Source organism: Delphinus delphis, chromosome 2, assembly GCF_949987515.2.
Source record: "Delphinus delphis chromosome 2, mDelDel1.2, whole genome shotgun sequence".
Taxonomy (NCBI): Eukaryota; Metazoa; Chordata; class Mammalia; order Artiodactyla; family Delphinidae; genus Delphinus; species Delphinus delphis.
In genome coordinates this window covers 137,154,040-137,179,400 of record NC_082684.1, presented here as the reverse complement: position 1 = coordinate 137,179,400, position 25,361 = coordinate 137,154,040, and the positions used below count along the sequence as shown (strand labels likewise).

Genomic DNA, 25,361 nt, shown 5'->3' with positions numbered 1-25,361 from the left:
CAAGGATTTTTAGTCTGAGTAACTAAAGAGTGGAATTTCCTTTTACTAGAGGAGGAAAATTATGGGGATAAGTAGATTTGGAGAGGGACACTAGGAGTTCAGTTTTGGACATGTTAAATTTGAGATAACCTATTTGATAAGATATCCAAGAAGAGATAATGAATTAGAAAGATGGGGGGGGGGACACAGAAATTTAGAAGTCATCCACACATAGCCTGTATTTAAATGATTAAATCATCAATGAAGTGAGTTTAGATTTAAAGATAAATGGTCTGAGGACTGAACCTTGGGGCACTCTGTTGTGTTGCAGTTAGGGAATTGGGAAGAAATTAGCAAAGGCAGAAGGGGAACAACTGGTGAGGTAGGAGGAAAAAAGCCAGAGAGCACAGAGGATAGAGACTGAATCTTCTCTTCCTGCCACTGTTTCAAGAAGGGAGAAGTGATCATCTATGTCTAAATGTACTAAAAAATTAAGATGAAGAGTTGATCACTGGATTCAACAAGTGCAATCTTGGTGGAATGATGGAGACAAAAGCCTAACTGGAAAGAGTCAAAGTGAGGAAGGAGACAGAATACAGTCAACTCTTGAGATGTTTTATTATAAAGAACAATCAAATGGGGGAACAGATGGAGTGGGATATAAAGAGCAAGAAGCTTTGTAAAGATGGGAGGTATTGTAACATGCTTTTGCATGCTGGAGGAAATAACCCACTAGAGAATGAAAAACTGATGATTCAAAAAAAAGTAGGGAGGATTGCTGAATCTATGTCTCAAATAGGTGAGTATACAGGATCTAGTGCACAAGTGGAGGGGTTACCCTTGGTGAGTGCATCACTTTTGCAGTAAGGGGGAAAAATTATTTAATTACAAAAAAAAAGAAACCTTTTTGCACAGCTCTTTTTGAAAGTACAACTAAATTACTTTCCTAAAAATAAAATATCTGACATCTTTAAAAAATCTATTTTTTAATTCAGTAATTGTGCTAGGCTGTTTCCCAAAGATTTATTTTAAATTATGCTCTTTTCATCCATGGCTAATTTTATCAGTGCAAAAGAGTCACTTACCATACTGTTATTGAGATTCTTGTCAACTTTGCAGAATGTGTGTGGTGGACTTTCTCCTTTACTGGGTATAATAATACATATGTCTGTAACAGCCAACGTATTCTGAGTCATGTTTTCAGAGGCTCTTCGGTAAGTGATATAAATTCTTTGTGATGAGGTACTGCCGCTAATATTTGCAGGGCGTCCGTAAGGAGTACTCTGGATAACTTCACACCCCTGTTTCAATCTTTCTTTCCAGTCATATAAAACCCTAAAAAATAAATAAAATAAATTAGTACACAATTACAAAGCACCTGCAAATATGAAAGGTAATATTGTCAGGAATCATAAACTGATCCTTAAATGTAGCAGATATTCCAATTGTACTGCAAGTTTGAATGCACCATCCCATATAAAATTAAAGAATAACTGGGAACTTCTCTTGTGGCACAGTGGTTAAGACTCCGTGCCCCCAATTCAGGGGACCCCGGGTTCAATCCCTGGTCTGGGAACTAGATCCAACATGCATGCCGCAACTAAGAGTTTGCATGCCACAACTACAGAGCCAGCGAGCTGCAACTAAAGGAGTCCTCAAGCTGCAACTAAGGAGCCCAAGTGCCGCAACTAAGGAGCCTGCCTGCCACAACTAAGACCCAGCGCAACCAAATAAATAAATAAATATTTTTAAAAATAAAATTAAATTAAATTAAAAATTAAAGAGTAACTGTTTTCCCTACCAAAAATTAATAATGTAAGGAAAATTTATATTAACCTCTGTTTATTGACATAAACCACAGAATAGCAATTTTGTGCAAAGGTACTTATTTTAGCATTCCATTTAAGAGATAGATAGCTAGATAGACAGATGGACAGATAGGTGTATGTATGTACGTATGTCTCTAAAACCAAGCATCATCTTTAGAAAAAGCAACCTTGTATTTTGACCAAAGTTAAAATTTTACAAAAGGCTCCTTGCCATACAGTAGAGAACTTGCTTGCACACTTTTACCTCCAATATTTCCTTCAGCTTTAAGAGAGAGTTTTAAGGCTTTCAAAAGAGTAAATGACCTTAAGTCTATCTTTCATCAAAAGTACAAGTGAAAGTTTCCCCCTTCTCCTTTATGGTAAAATCATACGTTTTTAATAAAGGACAGGCCAGGCACCCATTCCTTAAGTTTTCTAAATACTATTACTTAAAGTACTCTGGAAAACAAAGAAAACATCATGCTTGAATAATATTAGTTTATTCCCTCACAGAATTCACTAATATGTACTTTAATGCTAAGTCTTCGGCATTAGCAAAAAAAATTAAAGCCCTATTATATTAAATGTTTCTTTATTTGTTATAAAAATTATTATAGAAGGTAATGTCCCCAACATCAATCAGTATTCCCTTTTATAAAATCCCATTATACAAATAAAATTTAGTGTAAAAAATTGGTCAAATTATTTCTTTCTAATATAATTTTTAATTTCCCTTTTGTCTCAGCTGTCAGCAAACTTAAAAATTTTTCTCTTTAAACATTCTATTTTGAAAGTTTAGAGTGAAATTTGATGCTTAATCATAGCAGCTATGTATATCCCAATGTTAGCCTAATTGCTTACTCCTCCTCTTGATCTTGCTTTTCTGTCTTGTTTTTTCTTAATCCTAAAAAATGGCATTGTCAAACTATTATATATAGAATGGATAAACAACAAGGTCCTACTGTATAGCACAGGAAACTATATTCAATATTGAGGTAAACTATAATGGAAAAGAATATAAAATATATATATATGTATAACTAATCACCTTGCTGTAAAGCAGAAATTAACACAACATTGTAAATCAACTATACTTCAATTTTAAAAAATAAATAAGTAAAAAAAATTTTAAAGGCATTATAACAGAGAAGTTAGACATATCTGAATTCGAACCCCTACCACCTGGTACCAGCTGTATTATCTTAGGCAGTTACTTAACTTCTCTGATCCTTATACTATTCAACTATAAAATTTAAAAATCTAACTCATAGGATCTTGGCAGAATTAGATGAGAGTACAAGTAGGGTCTCCCAAATAATGTCTGGCGTACAGATGTTCAACTGAAAACAAGAAAAGAAAAATACAACACACAGAACAACAAACTACTATTTACTACCTCAAATTCTTAAAAGATATGGAATATAAGTACATTTTATATATAAGCTACCTATTTTCCTTAATCAGGTATTGTGCTGTTGCATATATTACTTGTATCACTATTTTTGATTTTTATATTGTTGGGTAACTTTTCTTATCTATTTAAACTATAAGCTTAGTTTTAAGGCAATAATGATGTTATATCCTCCACAATGACAAATATATGAAAATAGCCATAAGAGTGGTTAATTTATTCATTCCAGTCCAAGTCCTTTCCTGTTGGAGAATCCTTCCTATGCCTGGAAAATTCCTCATCTCTAATTTAGGCAGCTCCAACACCTTGTCTAACAAGAATCTGCAACATTCCCTTCATTTTATTTGCAAACTAGAACTCTGACAGTGATCACTGATCATAGGAGCAACTTAACGTAATCTTTTAAAAATAAGGTCTAATAGCTGGCTTATTTTCCCAAATATGTAAACTTCATATGAAGCAATATTATACCTGTTCTGAAACCCACTTAAAGTTACTGTAATTAATTCATGAATTAACACAATAAAGACTGCGTTTAATATAACTTTTATCAAACATTAAGTAATAGGGGCTTCCCTGGTGGCACAGTGGTTGAGAGTCCGCCTGCCGATGCAGGAGACACGGGTTTGCGCCCCGGTCCGGGAGGATCCCACATGCCGCGGAGCGGCTGGGCCCGTGAGCCATGGCCGCTGAGCCTGCGCATCCGGAGCCTGTGCTCCGCAACGGGAGAGGCCACGACAGTGAGAGGCCCGCGTACCGCAAAAAAAAAAAAAAAAAAAAAAAAAAAAAAAAAACATTAAGTAATAGAATTTTAAAAGTAGAAGAATGTTCAGGAGCTCTTCCAATTCATCCTATCTCCCCTTAGGTATGAGTAAACATGGCTATTCACTTTCAGACTTAATATATTGGGAGATGGAACTTTTATAGCCCTTCTACTGATGTTAGTAGGGACATTGCTATCGTCCTTATTTTTAACCAGAATATTTTAAGTTAAGCCTATCCCCTTTTGCAACAGAGCCATGGAAACAAGGAAGTTAATCTTCATTCCCTATAAACCCTTCATCTATCATGAAGACATTATTAGAGCTACTCTTAGCCTACCTTTGGCCTTTTTCTTTCAGTTTTTCAGGGAGAATCTTCTACATAAATAAATACATATGTATATATATTTTTACATTTATATATTCCTCTTTTACATATATATTCCTCTTTTTTTAAAAAAACCCAATCGTTGCAGAAATTGACAAGGTGATCCTAAAATTCATAGGAAAATTCAAGGGACCCAGAATAACCAAAACAATTTTGAAAAAGAACAAACTTGGAAGACTCACACTTCCTAATGTAAAAACTTACTACAAAGCCACAGTAACTAAAACTGTGTAGTACTGGATAGGAGAGACATACAGACAAATGGAATAGAATTGAGAGTCCAGAAATAAAGCCATACATTTATCACCAATTTTTGAAAATGGGAAAAGAATATTCTCATCAACAGACGGTGCTGGAAGTGGATATCCATATGCCAAAGAGTAAGGTTGGACTCTTTCCTCAACATATACAAAGATTAACTCAAAATGGATCAAAGATCTAAATGTAAAGGCTGAAACTATAAAACTCTTAGACAAAAACTTAAATGTAAATCTTCGTAACTCTGGATTAGTTAAAGCCTTCTTAGATACAACACCAAAACATAAGCAACAAAAGAAAAAAATACATAAATCAGATTTCATCAAAATAAAAACTTTTCAGCTCCAAAGGATACCATAAAGAAAGTGAAAAGACAACCCACAGAATAAGAAAAAATATTTGTAAACCATTTATATGATAAGGAACTTACATGTAGAATATATATAAGAACTCCCAAAGCTGAACAATAAAAAGACAACCCAATTTAAAAATGGGTAAAGGATTCTGAATAGACATTTCTCCAAAGATATATAGATGGCTAATAAGCACATGAAAAGATGCTCAACATCATTAGCCATCAGGTGAATGCAAATCAAAACTACAGTTAGATACCATCTCATACCCACTAGGAGAGCTATAATCAAAATGATAATATAAAATGTTGGCTAGGACTGGCAGAAATCAGAACCTTCATACACTGCTGATGGGAATGCAGAGTGGTACGGTAAGACACACTGGCAGTTCCTCAAAAGGTTAAACACAGAATTACCATATGACCCAGCAATTCCACTCCTAAGTACATATACAAGAGAAATGAAAACATGTCTGTATGAAAACTTGTACATTAACATTTCCAGTAGCATTACTCACAAGAGCCAAAAAGTAGAAACAACTCACATGTCCATCATCTGATGAATGGATAAATAAATTGTGGTAGACCCATAAGATGGAGTATCATTCAGCCATATAAAGGAATAAAGTACAGACACATACTACAACATGGATAAACCTTGAAAACATTATGCTAAGTGAAAGAAGCCACCCACAAGGTAACCATATACAGTATGATTCTACTCATATAAAATGTCCAGAATTAGGCACATCCACAGAGACAGAAAGTAGACTGGTGATTGTCTACAGCTGAGGGAGTTAGGGAGAATTAGACAGAAACTATAATGAATACAGGATTGTTTATTTTGGGGGCATGATAAAATGTTATAAAATTTATTGTGGTGATGGTTTCACAACTCTATAAATATACTAAAAACAACTGAATTGTATAATTTAAATGGGTGAGTTGGATGGTATGAATTATAACTCAGTAAAGCTATTATATGAAAAGGGAGCCCCAAGTTCAACACAATATCCTAAATAAGGCACTAATTTACCCAAGATCCTTGTTTGATGCATACAGACTTAAGTACCCAACTATAATGATCATTATAACCGATCCTTAAAAGCCACCTTTTTCTCATACTTTAAAAACAATAAAAAATGTTATGAGCAGGATAATACATTAATTTCTGATATTTTCCTACAAATGTTTTTCAAATTATCTCTTTTTTTTTTTTTTTTGCGGTACGCAGGCCTCTCACTGTTGTGGCCTCTCCCGTTGCAGAGCACAGGCTCTGGACGCGCAGGCTCAGCGGCCATGGCTCCCGGGCCCAGCCGCTCCGTGGCATGTGGGATCTTCCCGGACCGGGGCACGAACCCGTGCCCCCTGCATCGGCAGGCGGACTCTCAACCACTACACCACCAGGGAAGCCCTTTTTTTTTTAAAGATTTTTTTGATGTGGACCATTTTTAAAGTCTTTATTGAATTTGTTACAATATTGCTTCTGTTTTATATTTTGTTTTTTTGGCCGCGAGGCATGTGGGATCTTGGCTCCCTGACCAGGGATCGAACCCGCACCCCCTGCATTAGAAGGCAAAGTCTTAACCACTGGACCGCCAGGGAAGTCCATCTCCTATCTTTAATAGAAAGAAACTCAGACAAAAATGCTAGAACCTGTAGAATGAAGAGACACTGAAAAGATATAAGGAACACAGGAAGAGAATACAGGATTCTGGATATAAACGTGTCTATTTTTCTAAAGCAGCCATGTATCTATTAATAAACAAATTGAACAGTTAACTTCAAAATCTATAAGGTGTATTATTTGGATCAATAATTCTTTTAAAAAATTACTTACCCCAGATCTGTAAGTGGAGGCTTATCTCTTCCTCTTCTATAGCAAAGGAAAATCTGCGGCCCCACAAGACTTCCATTATTGAGATCAGCTGACAGTCCAGTTGGGGTAACATCAATACACGTGTAATCCCATGGCACTTCCTCCCCAAGAGATTTAATAATAACTGAAACATCTGTGATAGGTTCTTTTGGTTTAGCTACTTTATGACAAGCATCATTGAAGTGAATTTCTTCTTCAAGAGGCTTTGAAACATCAGTTAATCCTGCTACAACAAAGTAGTCAGCAACACGAGGCCCCTTATCTTCAATCATCTTCCATTACAGAAAGTTACATCTGAAAGAAAAGTAAAAGATAGTATTCTTCTGTAATAAGTCAAATAAATATTCTCCTATGATAAGTCAAATAAACATAAGTGGTTTGTGTACAAATAAGAACAACAAAAAAAAAGTGCACTACCTCCCTGATTAAACACGCTAGTATCACACATTTCACTTTCATATGTTAAAAGTATGCTTTTTAAAAAAAACAGGACTATATTTAGCATTATTTTTTTATTATAAAATTAATGCATAAATTTCCATTTTTGGCAATATGGAAGCCTAGATTACCTAAGTAGACAACAAAAAAACACACATTCTTTTAAATGCATAGACTAACTTGTAAAAATGTAAGGGGAAATTCCCAGGGCCCCAAAACAGTGAGGAAACCAAAATGCCAGAATGCAGTATATAAGCTCATACTGGGTGGGAGAATTTGGCTGATCTCCTCAGTAATCAAGGGGCGTGTATTTTTAAAAGGTATTACAGGGAAAGGAGACAATGCTTTGGGACCACGTAAGATAGGGGATTAGAACTGAGACATCTGTATAAAACCAAGAGCCTCAAAGAACTACATCCCCAGTTAAGGAGTGGATTTTAAAAATCCATCCACTGGTACAGGGAGATAATAAAGTTTGCCTCAATCTGAGCCCTACTTTGGGGGGAGTAAAAAGTCTCTTCTGAGAATGTATAACAACAGGCCTACTCACACTTGGATCTGAGGTTTGATCTTAAGCCATCTGCATGGTCCCAGGATGCTCCAAACTGAGATATTAATGATAACTGTGTTCCCAGGCTAGTGATAGCCCTGGGGAAGCAAATGCAAAAGTTCTAGAGGGTACCCTCAACACAGGTTTTCCACAGATAAAGCCCTGTTGAAGATGACCTCCTATTCTAAAATTATAAAACACACAAAGAAAAATCCACCCTGAATGAGTTTCAAAAGATACAAAAAACAGAAGTTTTGTATCTTACAAAACTTTTATTTCAAAACAAATAATAAAAGTAGGGCAACGATTATAACGGTAATGCATGCTTATAACAAATACAAAGAAAAAATACACAAAGTGGAATTCATCGTGTATTTGCACTTTAATAGCAAAATCTCCTTCAGTTGTCTAGTATCACTTAAACCTTATTTGTTTCTTGAACTAGGAGAAGACATTCCCACCCCCAGCCCCTGCCACAGTACTGTCATTACTTATATAAGAATTATAGGAAAAAAAGTTTAACCTAAAACAGAAATTTCCAAACATGTGTCTCATGTTAGACTTAGTTCCAAAAAATTCAAAGAAAGGATTTTATGGACAAATATTGTACTGTATATTTATAATATATATTAAAAAAATTAAAGCCTTGGAAATCTTTTGATAAAGGTACCTGATTAACTTCCCTTAATCCAGGATTTCCCCAGTCTATTTGAACAACAAACCCTATTTTCCCACTTAAAAACTAGAAAAAGCCCTCAGAACATGCTTTATAAAATGCTATTTAAAGTAAACAGCCTTCTTTTGTAGACTATAAAATACCTGGAGGCAAAGAAATTCTTATGTAATATACTTGTTTATAATATAATTATCACCACTTTCATCATAATCCCAAAATTCATTTAATTTTCTATATGGCTAATGTCATGAGTTTTCAGAATTCATGCCACATTTTTTGGAATTTGTATCCATTGCTTAAATATACTCTACATTCTCACTCTTTGCTTAGAAAACACACCTAAAAAAGGATCGAATGTTCCTACTTGTTTTATTTAGGTATATATGGCTCCTATGTAGCAATTCCCTTACACATAAGATTTCTGCACAAAACGAACGGCTTAAACTTTTCAGAAATCCCTACTGTCCCAGACTGACAGTAAAGGAAAGTAATAAACCTGTTCTCCTGGAAAACTGTTTAACACTGATAGTCACTCTCAGCTGACGGTCTATTACAGGTGTTTTACAAAAAAACAGCTGACCATCTATCCATTCTTTTAAAGTAGGAAAACAAAGCACTTCTGTATTTAACTTATTTTCTTCATTAAATAGTGTTTGAAAATAACTCTTCAATGGCTGCACAGTATTTTAACGGACATAACTTATTGTTGATCATTTATTACACCTACTTATTTTGCTAATAGTTTTTAAATGCTAAGATGAATAACCTTGAACATAAACCTCTGGTTACAACTCTTATTTTTTTCAGGATAAATTTACTGAAGTAGAATTATTGGGTCAAAGCAACACATACACTTACAGCTTCTATAAGTGTTTATTTGCTTTTCTGTGTGCATAAATTTTATATTATAAGCTCTTGATAGACACGAGTCTTAAAAATTACCTTAGTAGAGCACTTTCCTTTCATCATAATGAAGAGATTTAAATATTCTCCTTTTTCTTAGACTCTAACTTCGTGTTATTTAAACTAAAGTGTATAGTTACTATTACATACAATAAAGTTTTATGTCTTGCTATGCAGAAAGAAGGGAAAGAGAATGGAAATAGTACCATGGTGAAAACATATATATGTTTAATAGGTTCTTTTGAAAGCTACTACCTTAGCCATTGGAAATAAACAGCTATTATATGAATAAGCAGATATTTGGGGAAAAACTATGAAAATTGTTTTTGTTACATCTTCCTGGTTTACAAATCTTTATCATTTGATCTGATTTGCAGTTGAATACAGTAAATAACTACTAAAAGGGAACAAGTTAAAGTTCTTCATCAATACATATAAGAGCAATCAATTTTAAAGTGGTGATAAAATATTCTTACTTTTATTGACAGAATAGTAAATTATATATTACTCAGTTCCCTTAACTTGTTGTTCTTATTGTTGTTTTCCATTTATTCATTCGGGTGTGGAGAGTGGTAAAGAAGGTAGGCAAAAATATCTGAAGGCACTCACTGGTGACAAAGCATATAATGTCAAGAGCACAGCTGGCAACATCCCAGGTGACTTCTAGATCTAAATGCTCTTTAATTCTCTCAGAAAGAGTCTATAATACTGAAAATGCACCTCTACTTTTTATTTTAAATCAACTGTTTTTAAAGTAAGTTTGAGGTTTAGAAACTAGGGGGAAGACATTGTTACAAATTACAAGGCAGAGATAATACTGAAAATCTTTAACACAGAAATAAATAATGAATAGTATTTCCTAACAATTTCAAGAAACGAAGAGACTTCCACTGGAGTGTAAAAGTTACAATCCTCATGGAAGATACTAAACCTATATTAAGACAAAATGCCTTATGTTGGTAAGAGCCAACAAAAATTACTTGGAAAGAGCATCTGAGGAAAGCATTCATAGTCATGTACAAAACTTGGACTTTTAGCGTAGTACATCAGAGCAAAAACCCTTAACAATTAGGAGGTAAATTTCTTTTCTTTTTTTTAGAAGGTAAATTTCCTTAAATTCGTTTTGGAAATGGGGGGGCCACACAAAACAAATATTTGATCCAACAGTTCTCGAAATAATCACAATAGTATAAAACCCTGAAACAACTTTACTAAAGTTCAAGTAATAATACTACATCATTAAGCAGTTATTGTTTTTTTAATTCCTCTTTGTTCAACATGATACAGATAATTTAAGGAGTTAGCTCATAAGATGTTTACAGAAATCTTCTTAAAATTTCAGATACCTACTTGGCTAGTATTTCATTTCAAATTACATCTGTTTTCTTTGAGATTAGAAAACAAAAAGGATGTGCTCTCTATTCCTAAAAGGTTCATGGGAGCGAAAATGAGAAATCATTACAAGAGAGCTCTTACCTAATCAGCAACTAAGGGAGACTGACCTGTTTTTCTCCCTTTCTATCTCTGCCCCATCAATTCAGATTCTTTTTTATTTCTTCTATCACTCCATTAGGTCAAGTAGTAAAGCATTTGCTACCTAGGCTAACTCTAAGGACAAGAAAAGGCAAGAGTGGAAATCAGGGATAACATTTTAAAGATATATGAAAAACGAATCTGAACATAAATTTTGCAAAATTATATACTATTACTGAAATGGTAAAAGGAGCAAAGTCTTTGAGATAGGGCCTAGTATAGTCATAAACTCAAGATTATACATGAAAACGGTTGATAACACAATGGACCAGTTCAACTCCCCCTCACTCCAGTTCACTTCAATAAATAAGCTAGAAGAAATTTTCTTTCTTTTTTAAAAACAATGTAATTCCACAGTTAAAAACCTAACCTAGCTCATCTTTTCTTACATTATCAAAACTAAGCTAGAGACCTTCATTCCCATCTTTTTCTGAACTTCACCTCTCATTTTTCTTCCAACCACGGTAATCTATCCACTGTCCTTCAAATACAGCTTTGCTCTTTCCCTTTGATGATACACTGTTACCTTTTTCTAGTCAATATATGTTCATCTTATTTTTCAAAACAATTTAAATGGATGTGGATTTTCATTTAAACTTTATGAATTGTACAGAACAGTAGAAAGAAAAAGAAATTCTATAATCCCATTCACAATAATAAATCTGGTTTATATTTAACAAAGTTTCCTAGTCTTCTACTTCTATATGCAGTTACAATATAGAATATAAATATTTTTATTGTATTTAAAAAGCATTAGTCTAAACTGTTATAATCTTCATAATTATACTAAATGACTGCATAATATTCCATCAAATAGAAATATACACTATAATCAGTACCTCATTTTTCCTTTCCCAGCTAGTACCCAAAGTATGGTAGGTAGGTGCTTAAAAAAAATTTAAGTGAATAAATAGTTCACTTTATAACCTTCCTCAAGTATATTATACTAAATGTAATGTCTTTTTTCTGTAATTCAGAGTCCATTTTCTGAACCCCAACTACCTTAAATACTATAGTTTTTGAATGTACGGTAAACACAGATAAAACTAGATGATTTGAGTCTAATTAACCATCAGGGCCTTGGGCGAAATTAGAAATTTACTGAATAAGTAATTGATTCATTCATTCCATGAATTTTTCATAAATACTTTTTAAGATGTGACACTATTCTAAGAGCCAGTGACGATACTGATGAAAGCTAGCCTCTGCCTTCAGAGTTTCTTGTTTAGTTTTATTTTTCCACATCTCTTTCTATTCCTTTATTCCACCTCTAGCCATCTTTTCTCCTACCACCCTTCCAGATCCCAAGTGCCTGCCTTCACCCTGCACAAAGTTTTTCTTTTTTTAAAAAATAAATTTATTCATATTTTATTTATTTATTTTTGGCTGCATTGGGTCTTTGTTGCTGCATGCAGGCTTTCTCTAGTTGCGGAGAGCGGGGGCTACTCTTCGTTGCGGTGTGTGGCTTCTTATTGAGGTGGTTTCTCTTGTTGCAGAGCACGGGCTCTAGGCGCACAGGCTTCAGCAGTTGTGGCATGTGGGCTCAGTAGTTGTGGCTCATGGGCTCTAGAGAGCAGGCTCAGTAGCTGTGGCGCACGGACTTAGTTGCTCCGCAGCATGTGGGATCTTCTCAGACCAGGGCTCGAACCCATGTCCCCTGCATTGACAGGCGGATTCTTAACCCCTGTGCCACCAGGGAAGCCCCCAAAGTTTTTCTACCAGTTTCTCCTGAAAGCCCCATGCAGAGAAGTGACTCCTACTTTGTTGTTCCTTTCCCCATCTCCTTGAAAATTGGCACTACTTCAGCATCAGTATTCTACGGAGATTTTGAAAGGAAAGAAATCTTATTTGTATATCATATTTAACAGTAGGTTTGCTTTCTTTTAAAAAAGGTTTAACCCACCCAAGCCAACTTGAGTTTTTTTTTCTTTTTGCATATTGTATCTACTACAATATGCTCCTTGCTTTTTTTTCACTTGAATTGTTTTTTTTTTTTAAGGTTTATTTACTTATTTATTTATTTGGCTGCATCGGGTCTTAGTTGCAACACGCGGGATCTTCACTGAGGCGTGCAGGATTTTTCGTTGTGGTGTGCAGGCTCTTCATTGCAGCGTGCGGGCTTCTCTCTAGTTGTGGCGCGTGGGTTTTCTCTTCTCTAGTTGTGGCACGCAGGCTCCAGGGTGCGTGGGCTCTGTAGTTGTGGTGCGTGGGTTTCAGAGTGTGTGGGTTCTGTAGTTTGTGGCATGCGGGCTCTCTAGCTGAGACACGTGAGCTCAGTAGTTGTGGCACACGGACTTAATTGCCCCGCAGCATGTGGGATCTTAGTTCGCTGACCAGGGATCGAACCCGCATCCCCAGCATTGGAAGGTGGATTCTTTACTACTGGACCACCAGGGAAATCTCCCAACTTGACTTTTTAAAAGTAAGTTTTTAGTAACCCAAATTGATGGACTATGTGGGGCAAATTTCTTAAGCAAGGGGGCACTTATTTGTCTTCTAGTCTACTCTGGAACCACTTCCTCTCTCAGTATCTATTCCCGAGCAAAAGCCAACAACAAAAAAATCAAAACACAGCTGTGTAATTTGAAGGTTCCTTTTTGAAAGATTGACAATTTATATTAAAAAAATTAAGATAGGAATAATAGACCTTTAAAGGGGAAGGATCTTTTCCTTAGTGATAGTCTTATCCTTTATTTTATAGCCAAAGAAACTAAAGCACAGAAGATGGCTTACTTAAGGAGACCCAGCTAGTTAGTGGTAGAGCCTGGACAAGAACTCAAGTCCCTTAAACCAGTATTCTTTATATTTGGAGATGCTGTTTCTAATAAATGGTGTTCAATTAATGCTGATCCAGGGCACACTTAAAGCATCTCCTTTCAGTAAGTTATTTTGTGTCACTTTACTCGTAATCGTTACTTGGTGAATATATGCCAAATTCTTATTAAGACATCTAGTAAATTAACATTTCACTATGTTTATACAGAAAACAGCTAATAAAAACAAATCGAAATGAAAAAAAAAAAACTACTTACACATTACTGAAAGTCTCTCTCTGAAAATGATGCCAGATCTCAATTTGTGAATTCTGCAAGCCTTGGAATTTGAGAAATACTGTATTAAAAAGAATAAGAATTAAGCTTAAATTAATTCCAATCAAATATTTCCCCCTAAGATGCCTGTGGATACTTAGAAGTCCTGTTAACAATGATAATTTTCAAACAAAATGGTTGCATATATTGTTTTCACATGGTTAAAGAGTCAACAAGTAATTTTCATATACCAGCTCCTCCAGAAAACACATTTCAGTCCAGAATAGACACATACTTTAAAAAAAAAAAAAAGCAAATAAGGGGGACAAAGAGAGAAAACAAAAAAATAAGTAAGGGCACAAAAGACTAAATGTGTACAGGAACAAGGAGAAAGAAAAACATGCCTATTTCTTAGGCATTATGTATAGTATCTCATTCCTAGAAGAAAAATATAAGCACAAGCACAAGAGGAAGAAACCATAGCTTTATCCAATACTGAATATCCACTAATAATGGGGAAATAGCAACAACAGCAGACACCAGATTTACCTAACTTGGTTGGTGCTTGGTGTGTGTCTGGGAAGTAGGAGACGAGTGGGGAAAAGGCCAAAATCATTTGAGTCAAGATTTGATTAAAGTGTCTTAGAATGGAATGGAGGGTGAAAAGAATGAATGAGAAGTAACGTAAGTACAATCTTATTACATTTTAGATTGCTAAAAATGGTTAAAATAGATATATACGTTTAAGAAACTAGGATAACACTCCACCTCAGATTCACTGAGTACTTTCAGTCAGTAAATATGGAGTGGTACATATATTTTTCAAATATTTCTAAAATCTTATTGCTGACAGGCAGCAAAGAAACAATGTAAATATTGACCTGCTGAAACATTTTTTAAATTCACCATCAGATTATCACAAAAATGTTCTAGCTGAAATACTCTATGTATGTAAAAACACTTGCAAATTTTGAAAACTACAGCTCCTATTTTATTGATAGAATATCAGGCTTGTTTTGATGCAATCATGAATTGTGAATGTAGTATATAACCAATTCCAAATAAATTTTCTGCTACATTGAGTTTCTTAATATAGTACAAACATTTTGTTTTTGACCATGACTCTGTGCTCCACTAAACTTAATATTTGTTTGTTACTCAATAAACAAAGCAATGGGGCTTCCCTGGTGGCACAGTGGTTAAGAATCTGCCTGCCAATGCAGGACACACAGGTTCGAGCCCCGGTCCGGGACGATCCCACATGCCACAGAGCAACTAAGCCCGTGCACCACAACTGCTGAGCCTACACTCTAGAGCCTGCGAGCCACAACTACTGAGCCCACAAGCCACAACTACTGAAGCCCGCGCGCCTAGAGCCTGTGCTCCGCAACAAGAAAAGCCACCGCAGTGAGAAGCCCTAGCACTGCAATGAAGAGTAGCTCCTGCCCACCGCAACTAGAGAAAGCCCGCGTGCAGCAACAAAGACTCAACGCAGCCAAAAATAAATAAAATTAATTTATTAAAAAAAAAAGTATTTTGTTCAATGTTGAAAGTTTTAGATTTACAGCAGCATTCACAATATGCAATGTTTCCTCTTTGACAGTATGAACTTCCAAAACCTTTACTTTGATTCCATGAATTGTATGAAAAAATTGACCCATTATTAGAATTAACTGATTTCCCAGTACACAGATGAGACTGATATAAAACTGGCATCACTTAAGTGTTTACAAAGTTCTTCTGTTAATGGAGACAACACATCACAGCTACTGCTTCACTTTCCATACATGCATAAGAAAACTTGCAATAAAAAATGCATAAATCTATTTGGCAGAGCATCCTTTGATGTAAATGGAAAGTCATGCTCCTCAAAGTGATACGTCAATGTGCTTCCTGCAGCTATATATGTTAAATTATCTTTCAGCACAGACCCCTTTAAATTGCTATTATTTTTAATTGAACTTTTTATTTTGAAATAATTGTAGATTCATATTCAGTTGAAAAAAATAATAGAGATCTGGTATACTTTTTACCCAGTTTCTCCCAATTGTAACATCTTGCAAAATTATAGTACAATCACAGTAGGGATATTGATATTGATGCAATTCCCCTATCTTATTATGTTTTCCCCAATTTTACTTGTATTCATTTGTGTATATGTGTTTGTGTGTGTGTGTACTTAGTTCTATACAATTTTATTACGTGTTGCTACATGTACTTATCACCAAAGTCAGGATACAGAACAGTTCCATCACAAGGATCCTTAGTGCTGACCTTTTATTTTTTATTTAATTATTTATTTAAAATATTTACTTATTTGGCTGTGCCGGGTCTTAGTTGTGGCATGCGGGATCTTTGCTGCCGCATGCAGGATCTTCATTGCGGCATGCGGGATCTTTTTTAGTTGTGGCACACAGGATCTAGTTCCCTGACCAGGAATCGAACCGGGGCCCCCTGTATTGGGAGTGCAGAGTCTTAACCACTGGACCACCAGGGAAGTCCCAGTGTAGACCTTTTATAAGTATGCCCACTTCCCTCCTGTCCTCCCCCCACTGTCCCTAATCTCTGTGGAGTGGTATATTTTTACCAGAGAGCACATAGGGCCAATGAAAGGAAAAGACAACTCTCTAAAAGCAATACCCCCTTACAACACAGGTGCAGAAACAAACCAGAGAAAAAAGCATATACGTGTGGAAAGACCTGTTGGTCACATTCACTCAGCCATCTGGAACACTACATTTGAATATGATTATACAAACATAAATGCACAGACATACGTATGCACGCAAAGATAGGGACAGAGAGTGATCATCTACTAAATCACAATAAAAATCAACCCCCTTGGTTCTGAGATAAATTTTCCTATCATGAATAAATTCCAGACTGGAATCAAGAGGACAACATAAAATAATGCTACAGAACAACTACAGTGGGGATTCCTACATGTATAAGAAAATAAAAATGAGTCTTTTACTGTGTTCAGAGGTAAACCTGCCCCTCCCCCAGAAATTAGGTTTGAACTAAGGTAGCAGGGACTTCCCCAGTGGTCCAGTGGTTAAGACTCTGAGCTTCCAATGCAGAGGGAGCAGGTTCCATCCCTGGTTGGGGAACTAAGAGCCCACATGCTGTGAGGCGTGGCCACCAGAAAAACAAAACAAAACAAAACAAAACCTGTAAAACTGATATTTTAAAAAATAAAGAAAATAAAATAGCTGGTATTCCCTTGAGAAATGGATCTGGTGTAGAAAGAACAGGAACAGACTAGAAATAACTGAAGGTTAATATGCAGATACCTCTTGTCTCTCCAGACAGACTATAAACAATTCAAAGGCAGGAACTCTGTCTTTTATTTCTTTTGATTCCTCACATAAATTATAGGCGTTATAAATACATGGTAGGTGTATAAATATTTATTAAATAAATGAGGTCAGCACAGTAGGAAAAACATGTGAAAGTTAAGACACCACAGAATCATAGGATTGTAGAGCTAGGAGGCTCCTTGGAGATGTAGTTTCAATCCTTTTTAAATGAAGAAATTGAGGCATAAACATTAAACAGCTTGCCTAAGACCAAATACATCAATTTATGACTCAACTCTCATAGCTTTTAATTTGGAGTTCTTCTATACCATACTTCAATTCAAGAATGAAAGAGAAGAAAGTAAGTCCTTGGGGAGCCCTGTGTGTTAATTCGTGAATGTGGGCTTTGATGGACAAAAAAAGTTAACAGGTAAGTGGGAGAAGTTAAACTGGCTGAAGAGAGTGGGGCAATTGGCAGGTAAGAAAAAGAATGAATGACTAAAAATCAGAGAAAAGAGTAAAACAGAAAAGGAAAGAAGTTGAACAGAGATATGGCAAGAAAAGTAATAAAAAAAGATGAGTAAAAAAATAGTGCAGAAATGGGATGGAGAAAAGTGAGAAATGGTTAGAGAGGTATGGGGAAATTGTATCCAGAGAATTTTTTTTTAATTAATTTATTTATTTTAGGCTGCGTTAGGTCTTCATTGTTGCACGAGGGTTTTCTCTAGCTGTGGCGAGTGGGGGCTACTCTTCGTTGCGGTGTGTGGGCTTCTCTTTGCCATGGCTTCTTTTGTTGTGGAGCATGGGCTCTAGGCATGCAGGCTTCAGCAGTTGTGGCTTGCGGGCTCAGCAGTTGTGGCTCACAGGCTCTAGAGCGCAGGCTTAGTAGTTGTGGCACACTGGCTTAGTTGCTCCGCGGCATGTGGGATCTTCCCAAACCAAGGCTCGAACCTGTGTCCCCTGCATTGGCAGGCAGATTCTTAACCACTGTGTCACCAGGGAAGCCCTGGAGAATTTTTAATGCTATTTACGTCCTTTTTAAATAAAGAAACTATTAGATTTATCATTCCTATAAACAATTCCCTATAAACAACTACCAGTCTCATACTGAAAATCTGTTCATATTCAATACTATATATGAAATGCAAATATATGATGCTTACCAGTCTAGAGTGAGAGGGAAGTCTGGTTTTAAATTTTGTCTCTTGCACCATCTTTTTTTTTTTTAACTTAATTTCCCATATGAATACCACTCCCACATCGCAAAGTTCTTGCCTCCTCTTTGAATTATCATAAACATTTTTTAATGTGCTGATAGGAGTTAACTTTTTAGTATTTATTTTTATTTATTTATTTATTTGGCTGCGTTGGGTCTTAATTGTGGCATGTAGGACCTTTGTTGCAGCATGCAGGTTTCTCTCTAGTTGTGGCGCACGGGCTCCAGAGTGCACAGGCTCAGCAGTTGTTGTGCACAGGCCCTCTAGTTGTGGCACTCGGGCTCCAGAGTGTGTGGGCTCAGTTGCCCCATGGCATGTGGGATCCTAGTTCCCTGACCAGGGATTGAACCCACATCCCCTTCATTGGAAGGTGGATTCTTAACCACTGGACCACCAGGGAAGTCCCCTGAATCATCATAAACATTTGTTAGCTGGTATCTAAAATGAATTGTTGCCACCAATGGGATGTTCCCAAAAGCTTCTCTTAAACATAAAATATCTGGTTTTTCTTCTCCATTTCATGGTTACTTGAAATAATACTCACTGGGGTGATTAAAAATACATTTTCAGAAGACAAGTAATCTAAAATTCAGTTATATTAACATATAATACAAATGAGATTCATTGATTAAAAATATCACCTTTCTTGAAAAGTAGATATCAAGATTTATAGTTCTCTCATTTGGTTAATGTTGAACATCTCACTTTCTTAACTATTTCATTTCACCACCTATTTAAATATAGTACTTTAAGCCTTTTAAAGGCTTAAAATCCACTTTTCCCCACAAACTGTAACAAGTAACATATTTATTTGTTAATAAGCACCTGAAAAGAACTTTGAGAATTAATACTTGAAAACAACTTTGAGACATCTGTTATTCTCCCACTTAATAATGACTGATACAATTTTTTAATCTGTAGGATTTACTAGATGATCAAAGACTACAAACAAATAGTTCATACACAAGAAAACCCAAATACTTGGAAAAATTGATAGGCTTGCAAATAATTACAGAAATTAAACTTCAAAGTTTTACATCATGTCCAGTAAATTAACAAATATGGAAAAAAACATTAAACCCAATGCTGTAGTGCTGTCAAGAAATAAGCACACTTAAAAACTGTCAGTGGGGGACTTTCCTGGTGGTCCAGTGATTAAGACTCCTTGCTCCCAACGCAGGGGGCCCGGGTAGTCAGGGAACTAGATCCCGCATGCTGCAACTAAGAGCCTTCATGCTGCAACTAAAAGATTCCGCATGCTGTAACTAAAAGATCCCGTGTGCCCCAACTAAAGATCTCACGTGCTGCAACCCTGGCACAGCCAAATAAATAAATAAAACATTTTAAAAAATTGTTGGGACCTCCCTGGTGGTGCAGTGGGTAAGACTCTATGCTTTCAGTGCAGGGGGCCCGAATTTGATCCCTGGTCAGGGAACTAGAGCCCACATGCATGCCACAATGGAGAGTTTGCATGCTGCAACTAAGCATTCTGCATGCCGCAATGAAGATCCCACATGCCGCAACTAAGACCTGGTGCAGCCCAAATAAATAAATAAATAAATAAATATTTGACAAAAAAATTGCTAATGGCACCATGAATTAGAACAATTTTTCTGAAAAGTAATCCATCAGTACTTAAAACTAATTGTACTCTTTTTTTTTCTTCGGTAGGCAGGCCTCTCACTGTTGTGGCCTCTCCCGTTGCAAAGCACAGGCTCCGGACGCGCAGGCTCCAGACGCGCAGGCTCAGCGGCCATGGCTCACAGGCCTAGCCGCTCCGCGGCATGTGGGATCTTCCCGGACCGGGGCATGAACCCGTGTCCCCTGCATCGGCAGGCGGACTCTCAACCACTGCGCCACCAGGGAAGCCCTAATTGTACTCTTATTAACTAATTCTATTTTGGTGAAACATCTCAAGAACATACATATATTTTTTAGTCAAACTGTTGGTCTAGATTATTTATAACCATACCTCCTTAAAGATTCATAGAAGTTTTAGAGTAAAAAAGGTAGAAAGGTAAATAGGACTTGCCCAAAATAGCACAGTTCATCACTAGCAGAGCAGGGCCTAAAACTCCTTATCCCAGGTCTCTTGCTACTACATACCATGTAGACTATTCCACAGAAGCCTGAATCAATGACCCAGATTTGACAAAGATAAAGCAGATCAGGTTGGTGAGGCTAGATGACACATTGCTCCTTCTAAACATTCTGATGGCCAGGACCAGCCCTAGATACACTTCTATTCTTTAAACTCCCTTAACCTTCTTTCAGCAATCAAACCAAACTTCAGGACCTTCTCTTTCTTCTTATTCCCAGGAAAATTTTTAGTTCCACTAACTGCTGCTCACTTTCAAATTTACATCACCAACCATGACTCTCTACTGAGATCCAAAATGCCTGCATGGGGCTTCCCTGGTGGCGCAGTGGTTGAGAGTCCGCCTGCCGATGCAGGGGACATGGGTTCGTGCCCCGGTCTGGGAAGATCCCACATGCCACGGAGCGGCTGGGCCCGTGAGCCATGGCTGCTGAGCCTGCGCGTCCGGAGCCTGTGCTCCGCAACGGGAGAGGCCACAACGGTGAGAGGCCCGCATACCGCAAAAAAAAAAAAAAAAAAAAAAATATGGAGGCTTAAAAGAATAAGAAGACAACCCACAGACAAAGGAAATATTTGCAAAAGATGTATCTGATATAGCACTGTTATCCAAAATATATAAAGAACACTTGAAACTTGACAATAAGAAAATTAACCACCCAATTAAAAAATGGGCAAAAGACCTGAACAGATACCTCACTAAAGAAGATATACAGATGGCAAGTAAACACATGAAAAGATGCTCCACATCATATATCATTAGGGAAATGCAAAGTAAAATAACAATGAGAAATCATCACACTCCTATTAGAATGGCCCAAATCCAGGACACTGACAACACCAAATAATGGCAAGAATCTGGGGTGGCAGGAACTCTCACTCATTGCTGGTGGGAATGCAAGATGAATCATATAGTCACTGTGGGAGACAGTTTGGCAGTTTCTTGCAAAACTAAGCATACTCTTACCATATGACCCATCAATCACGCTTCCCAGTATTTACCCAAATGAGTTGGAAACACGTCCACACAAAAACCTGCACACGATGTTTACAACAGCTTTATTCATAACTGCCACACTTGAAAGGAACTAAAATGTTCTTCACTAGGTGAATGGATAAATGAACTGTGGTACATCCAGACAATGGAATATTATTCAGTTCTATGATGAAATGAGCTATCAAGCCATGAAAAGACATGGAAGAACTTTACATGCATATTACCAAGTGAAAAAAGCCAATCTAAAAAGGCTTTATACTATATAATTTCAACTATATGACATTCTGGAAAAGACAAAACTATGAAAACAGTAAAAAGATCAGCAGCTGCCAGCAAGTTAGGAAGAAGGGATAAATAGCCTAATAAGCACAGAGGATTTTTAAGGCAGTGAAACTATTCTGTATGATACTACAATGGCAGATATATGTTATACATTTGTCAAAAACCACAGAATGTACAACACAAAGAAGGAACCCTAATATAAACTATGGACTTTGGTGATAATGATGTGTCAGTGTAGGTTCATGGATTATAACAAATGTACCACTCTGGTGTGGGATGTTGACAGTGGAGGAAACTGTGTTTTTGTGGCGGCAGCAGTATATGGAAACTCTCTGTAGTTTCTGCTCAATTTTGCTGTGAATCTACAACTGCTCTAAAAAATAAAGTGTATTTAAAAGGAAAAAAACTAAAAGAATTAGTTCTGAACACATATGGAGGCTAGGAAAAACAGAGCCAATATCTAAATAATAGGGCTTTCAGAATGTGAGGAAAAAACAGAGATGAGGAAATACTAGAGAAATAATGACCAAGAATTTCCAAGAATTAAAGACATAAGATGTCAGTTTGGTATAACAGATAAGAAAAAAATACCTAGACACCTTATAAGGAAGTCTTAGAACATCTCAAAGAAAAAATTCTAAAAATCCCCAGAAAGAAAAAGTAGTTCATCTACCAAAAAAAAATCTGACTCCAGACTTCCAATTAGTAAGATAATGGAGTAATATTTTCAAATGTTGTAAAAAATGAAGTTTAATATATGGTTAGACTATTATTTAAATACAAGGATGAAATAAAGATATTCCTAGAATATAAGTACTCAGATGGCTTGCCAAGAAAGCAGCTAAACAAACAAATAAAAACTCAAACTATTGGTCTAAAGGTTATAAATCTAGGGGACTCTATAAGATATGGCAAGAAAGGGTGCGTAAATAAAGGTTCACTATTGCTAATTAAACAATGGAAGTGGGGGGAGGGAATGAAGAAGGAAAAAGAAGAAGAGGAAAAAAAAGTGTAGTATACCCATAATAATCCTGAGTATTAAAAGACTAGAGAATGCTAACATTGTAGGGGCAGAGAGGAGGGAGAGCCTACTAAGATACATGCTTTATTCAGGAGGAAGATATATATAATCAATAAGCTTAAAAGTTTATAAATATAAATAAGAATCTAAGTAAAGGGTAACCAGTAGAAGAATAAAAACAGAATACATAATTTTCAAACTGGCACAAAAAATTATTTATCCTCAGAAATTGGAAAAGAGAAAGAAAGGGGAAAAAAATTAGTGTAAATAGAAAACACAGAATAAGATGGCAAGAATAAGTCTTAATATAATAGTAAGAGATATACTTAAAAAACTCTTAGAAAGTACTCTTGGAGGTAACATGCCAGTCTTCTTACTGATCCTTGAACGAACCAGGCATGTTCCAGCCTCAGGGCCTTTTTATCCTTGCTGCTCTCTCTGCCTGGAATAGCCTTCTCGGATGCCAGCTGAGCCAGCTGCATCTTCAGGTCCTTCCTTCTAAAAAGTCACCTTCTCCATGAGGTTTTCCATGACCACCCTATTTTAAAATTTCAACAATTTCCCACACCCAGTACTTCATATTTGCTCTTTCCTTGTTTTAATTTTCCCACCTTATTCCTTTTCACTATCTAACATGCTACATATTATACATATTCATTTCATTTATTATCTCTCTCTCTTTCCTCAAGATTAGGAAGTTCAAAAAGGGTAGGAATTTTTCCATTTTAGTCACTGCTATATAACCAGCGCCTAGAACAGTGCCTGAAGAATAGTATGTGGTCAATTTGTTGAATGAATGGACAAATCAAGGTGTCCATAAGTAAAGGAATCATTTTAAAATGTGGCAGATGCCATGATTTGAATATCATGTAACAGTCAGAAGCAACGATAATAGATGTAAACATAGCAACATAGATAATTTTTTAAAATGTGTTGAATTAAAATAGTATAAAACAAAAAGGAATCTAAAGCAAAATATCATTTATATAAATTAAAAATACATACCTAAAACAGCACTATAGTTTTGAAAAATATATCCAGGATGACATGCTAAGTAAACATATTAAAGTAGATATGTATGGGGGAAAGGGAATGGGAGTGAAGATGGAGGGTAAAAGAAGATAAAATAAAATTAAAGCAGGCCCCCACACAGGCCAATGACGAAAATGAACCATGAAATCAGAAATATGATTAAATCAATTCTCTATACTTGAGGAGCCCTCACCCTACTTGCTCCCAAAAAGAGCTATTTAGCCACTGGTTTCAGCAAAACTCAAATCACTGTGACCTAGAGAAGACCCATTCCAGTGAAGTGTTAGTAAGAAGAAAGCCCAACTGGAATGAGCTGAGGAGAGAATGCGGGGTGAGGAAGTATACATAACCCTTTGCAGAAGTTTCGATGTAGAGGGGAGCAGGGAGATGGAATGGTAACTTGAGAAGACATGGAATCAACAGAGGACTTTTTAAAATAAATAAACAAAATTAAAGGGGGGGTATGCCAAGGGTAATCATCCAGCAGAGATGGAAAATGAGGATGAAGAAAAGAAAGATAACTGTAAAAGCCTTGAGAAAGTATGAGAGGATGGGATCCAAAACATAGAGGACCAGATCACGGAGACAAGGATTTATCTCTTATTAAGCTTTCCATAATAATATGTTTAACAATGATTTTTCTGAATATGCAGGCTTTGGTGATGTGGGTTCTAACTTTTTTGGGGTCATGAACCTCTTTGAGAATCTGATTAATGCTATGGGTCTTCTCTCCCTTAAAATACACATACAGATATTCAGATAGAACTTTACATACAACTTTAGGGGGGTCACTGAGCCATGCTCCCCAAGCTAATCCATACACAAGTCTGTTCGGGGGTTTTTTGTTTGTTTTTACTTTTTAATTAACATATACATATAGGTAAGTACAACTCTAGGAAAGTAAACACAATACCACCATTACAAATACCTCTCAGGTCAAGAAATAGAACAGTATCAGTAACTGGAAGTCCCCAATCCCCCTTCAACCTTCCCCAAAAGAACCACTATCGTGAACTAGTTTTGTCTGTTTCTGAACTTTATATATATAAATGGAACGTGGAAAGATTCTTACAGTATGTGTATGGTCCAGTTTTTTTCACTCTACAATATGTTTTTGAGATTCAGTCATACTCGTATGTGTAGCAGTTTGTTCATTTTCACTTCTGTATAGTTTTTCATTTTGAAAATATCATAATCTTATGTATCCATTCCATTGTTAATAGACATTTGGCTTGTTTCCAATGTTAGGGTATTATAAATAATTACAAAGTCATGTGTAAATTATTGTACATGTTTTTTGATGCACAAATGCATGCATTTGCCAAAAATACCTACAAATATAAGTGCTAGGATACAGGGTCAATGTATACCCAACTTTGGTACATAATGCTAAACAGTGTTCCAAAGTAGTTGTAATAAGACCTTATATTGGGGCTTCCCTGGTGGCGCAGTG

At 36.1% G+C, this 25,361-nt stretch overlaps 1 protein-coding gene across 4 annotated transcripts in view; it reads right to left on the bottom strand.

Annotated features, from left to right (window-relative positions):
- DENND4A (DENN domain containing 4A) overlaps window positions 1-25,361 on the bottom strand; it is a 132,583-nt gene that overhangs the window by 89,735 nt on the left and 17,487 nt on the right. For all 4 annotated transcript variants that reach the window (XM_069540472.1, XM_060005743.1, XM_060005744.1 and 1 more), the window contains exons 2-4: window positions 13,969-14,047; window positions 6,798-7,130; window positions 1,065-1,314 (exon numbers count right to left, since the gene is read on the bottom strand). In XM_069540472.1, the coding sequence (XP_069396573.1) occupies window positions 1,065-1,314; window positions 6,798-7,108 (561 nt within the window). In that variant the 5' untranslated portion in view covers window positions 7,109-7,130; window positions 13,969-14,047. The remainder of the gene's footprint in view (window positions 1-1,064; window positions 1,315-6,797; window positions 7,131-13,968; window positions 14,048-25,361) is intronic.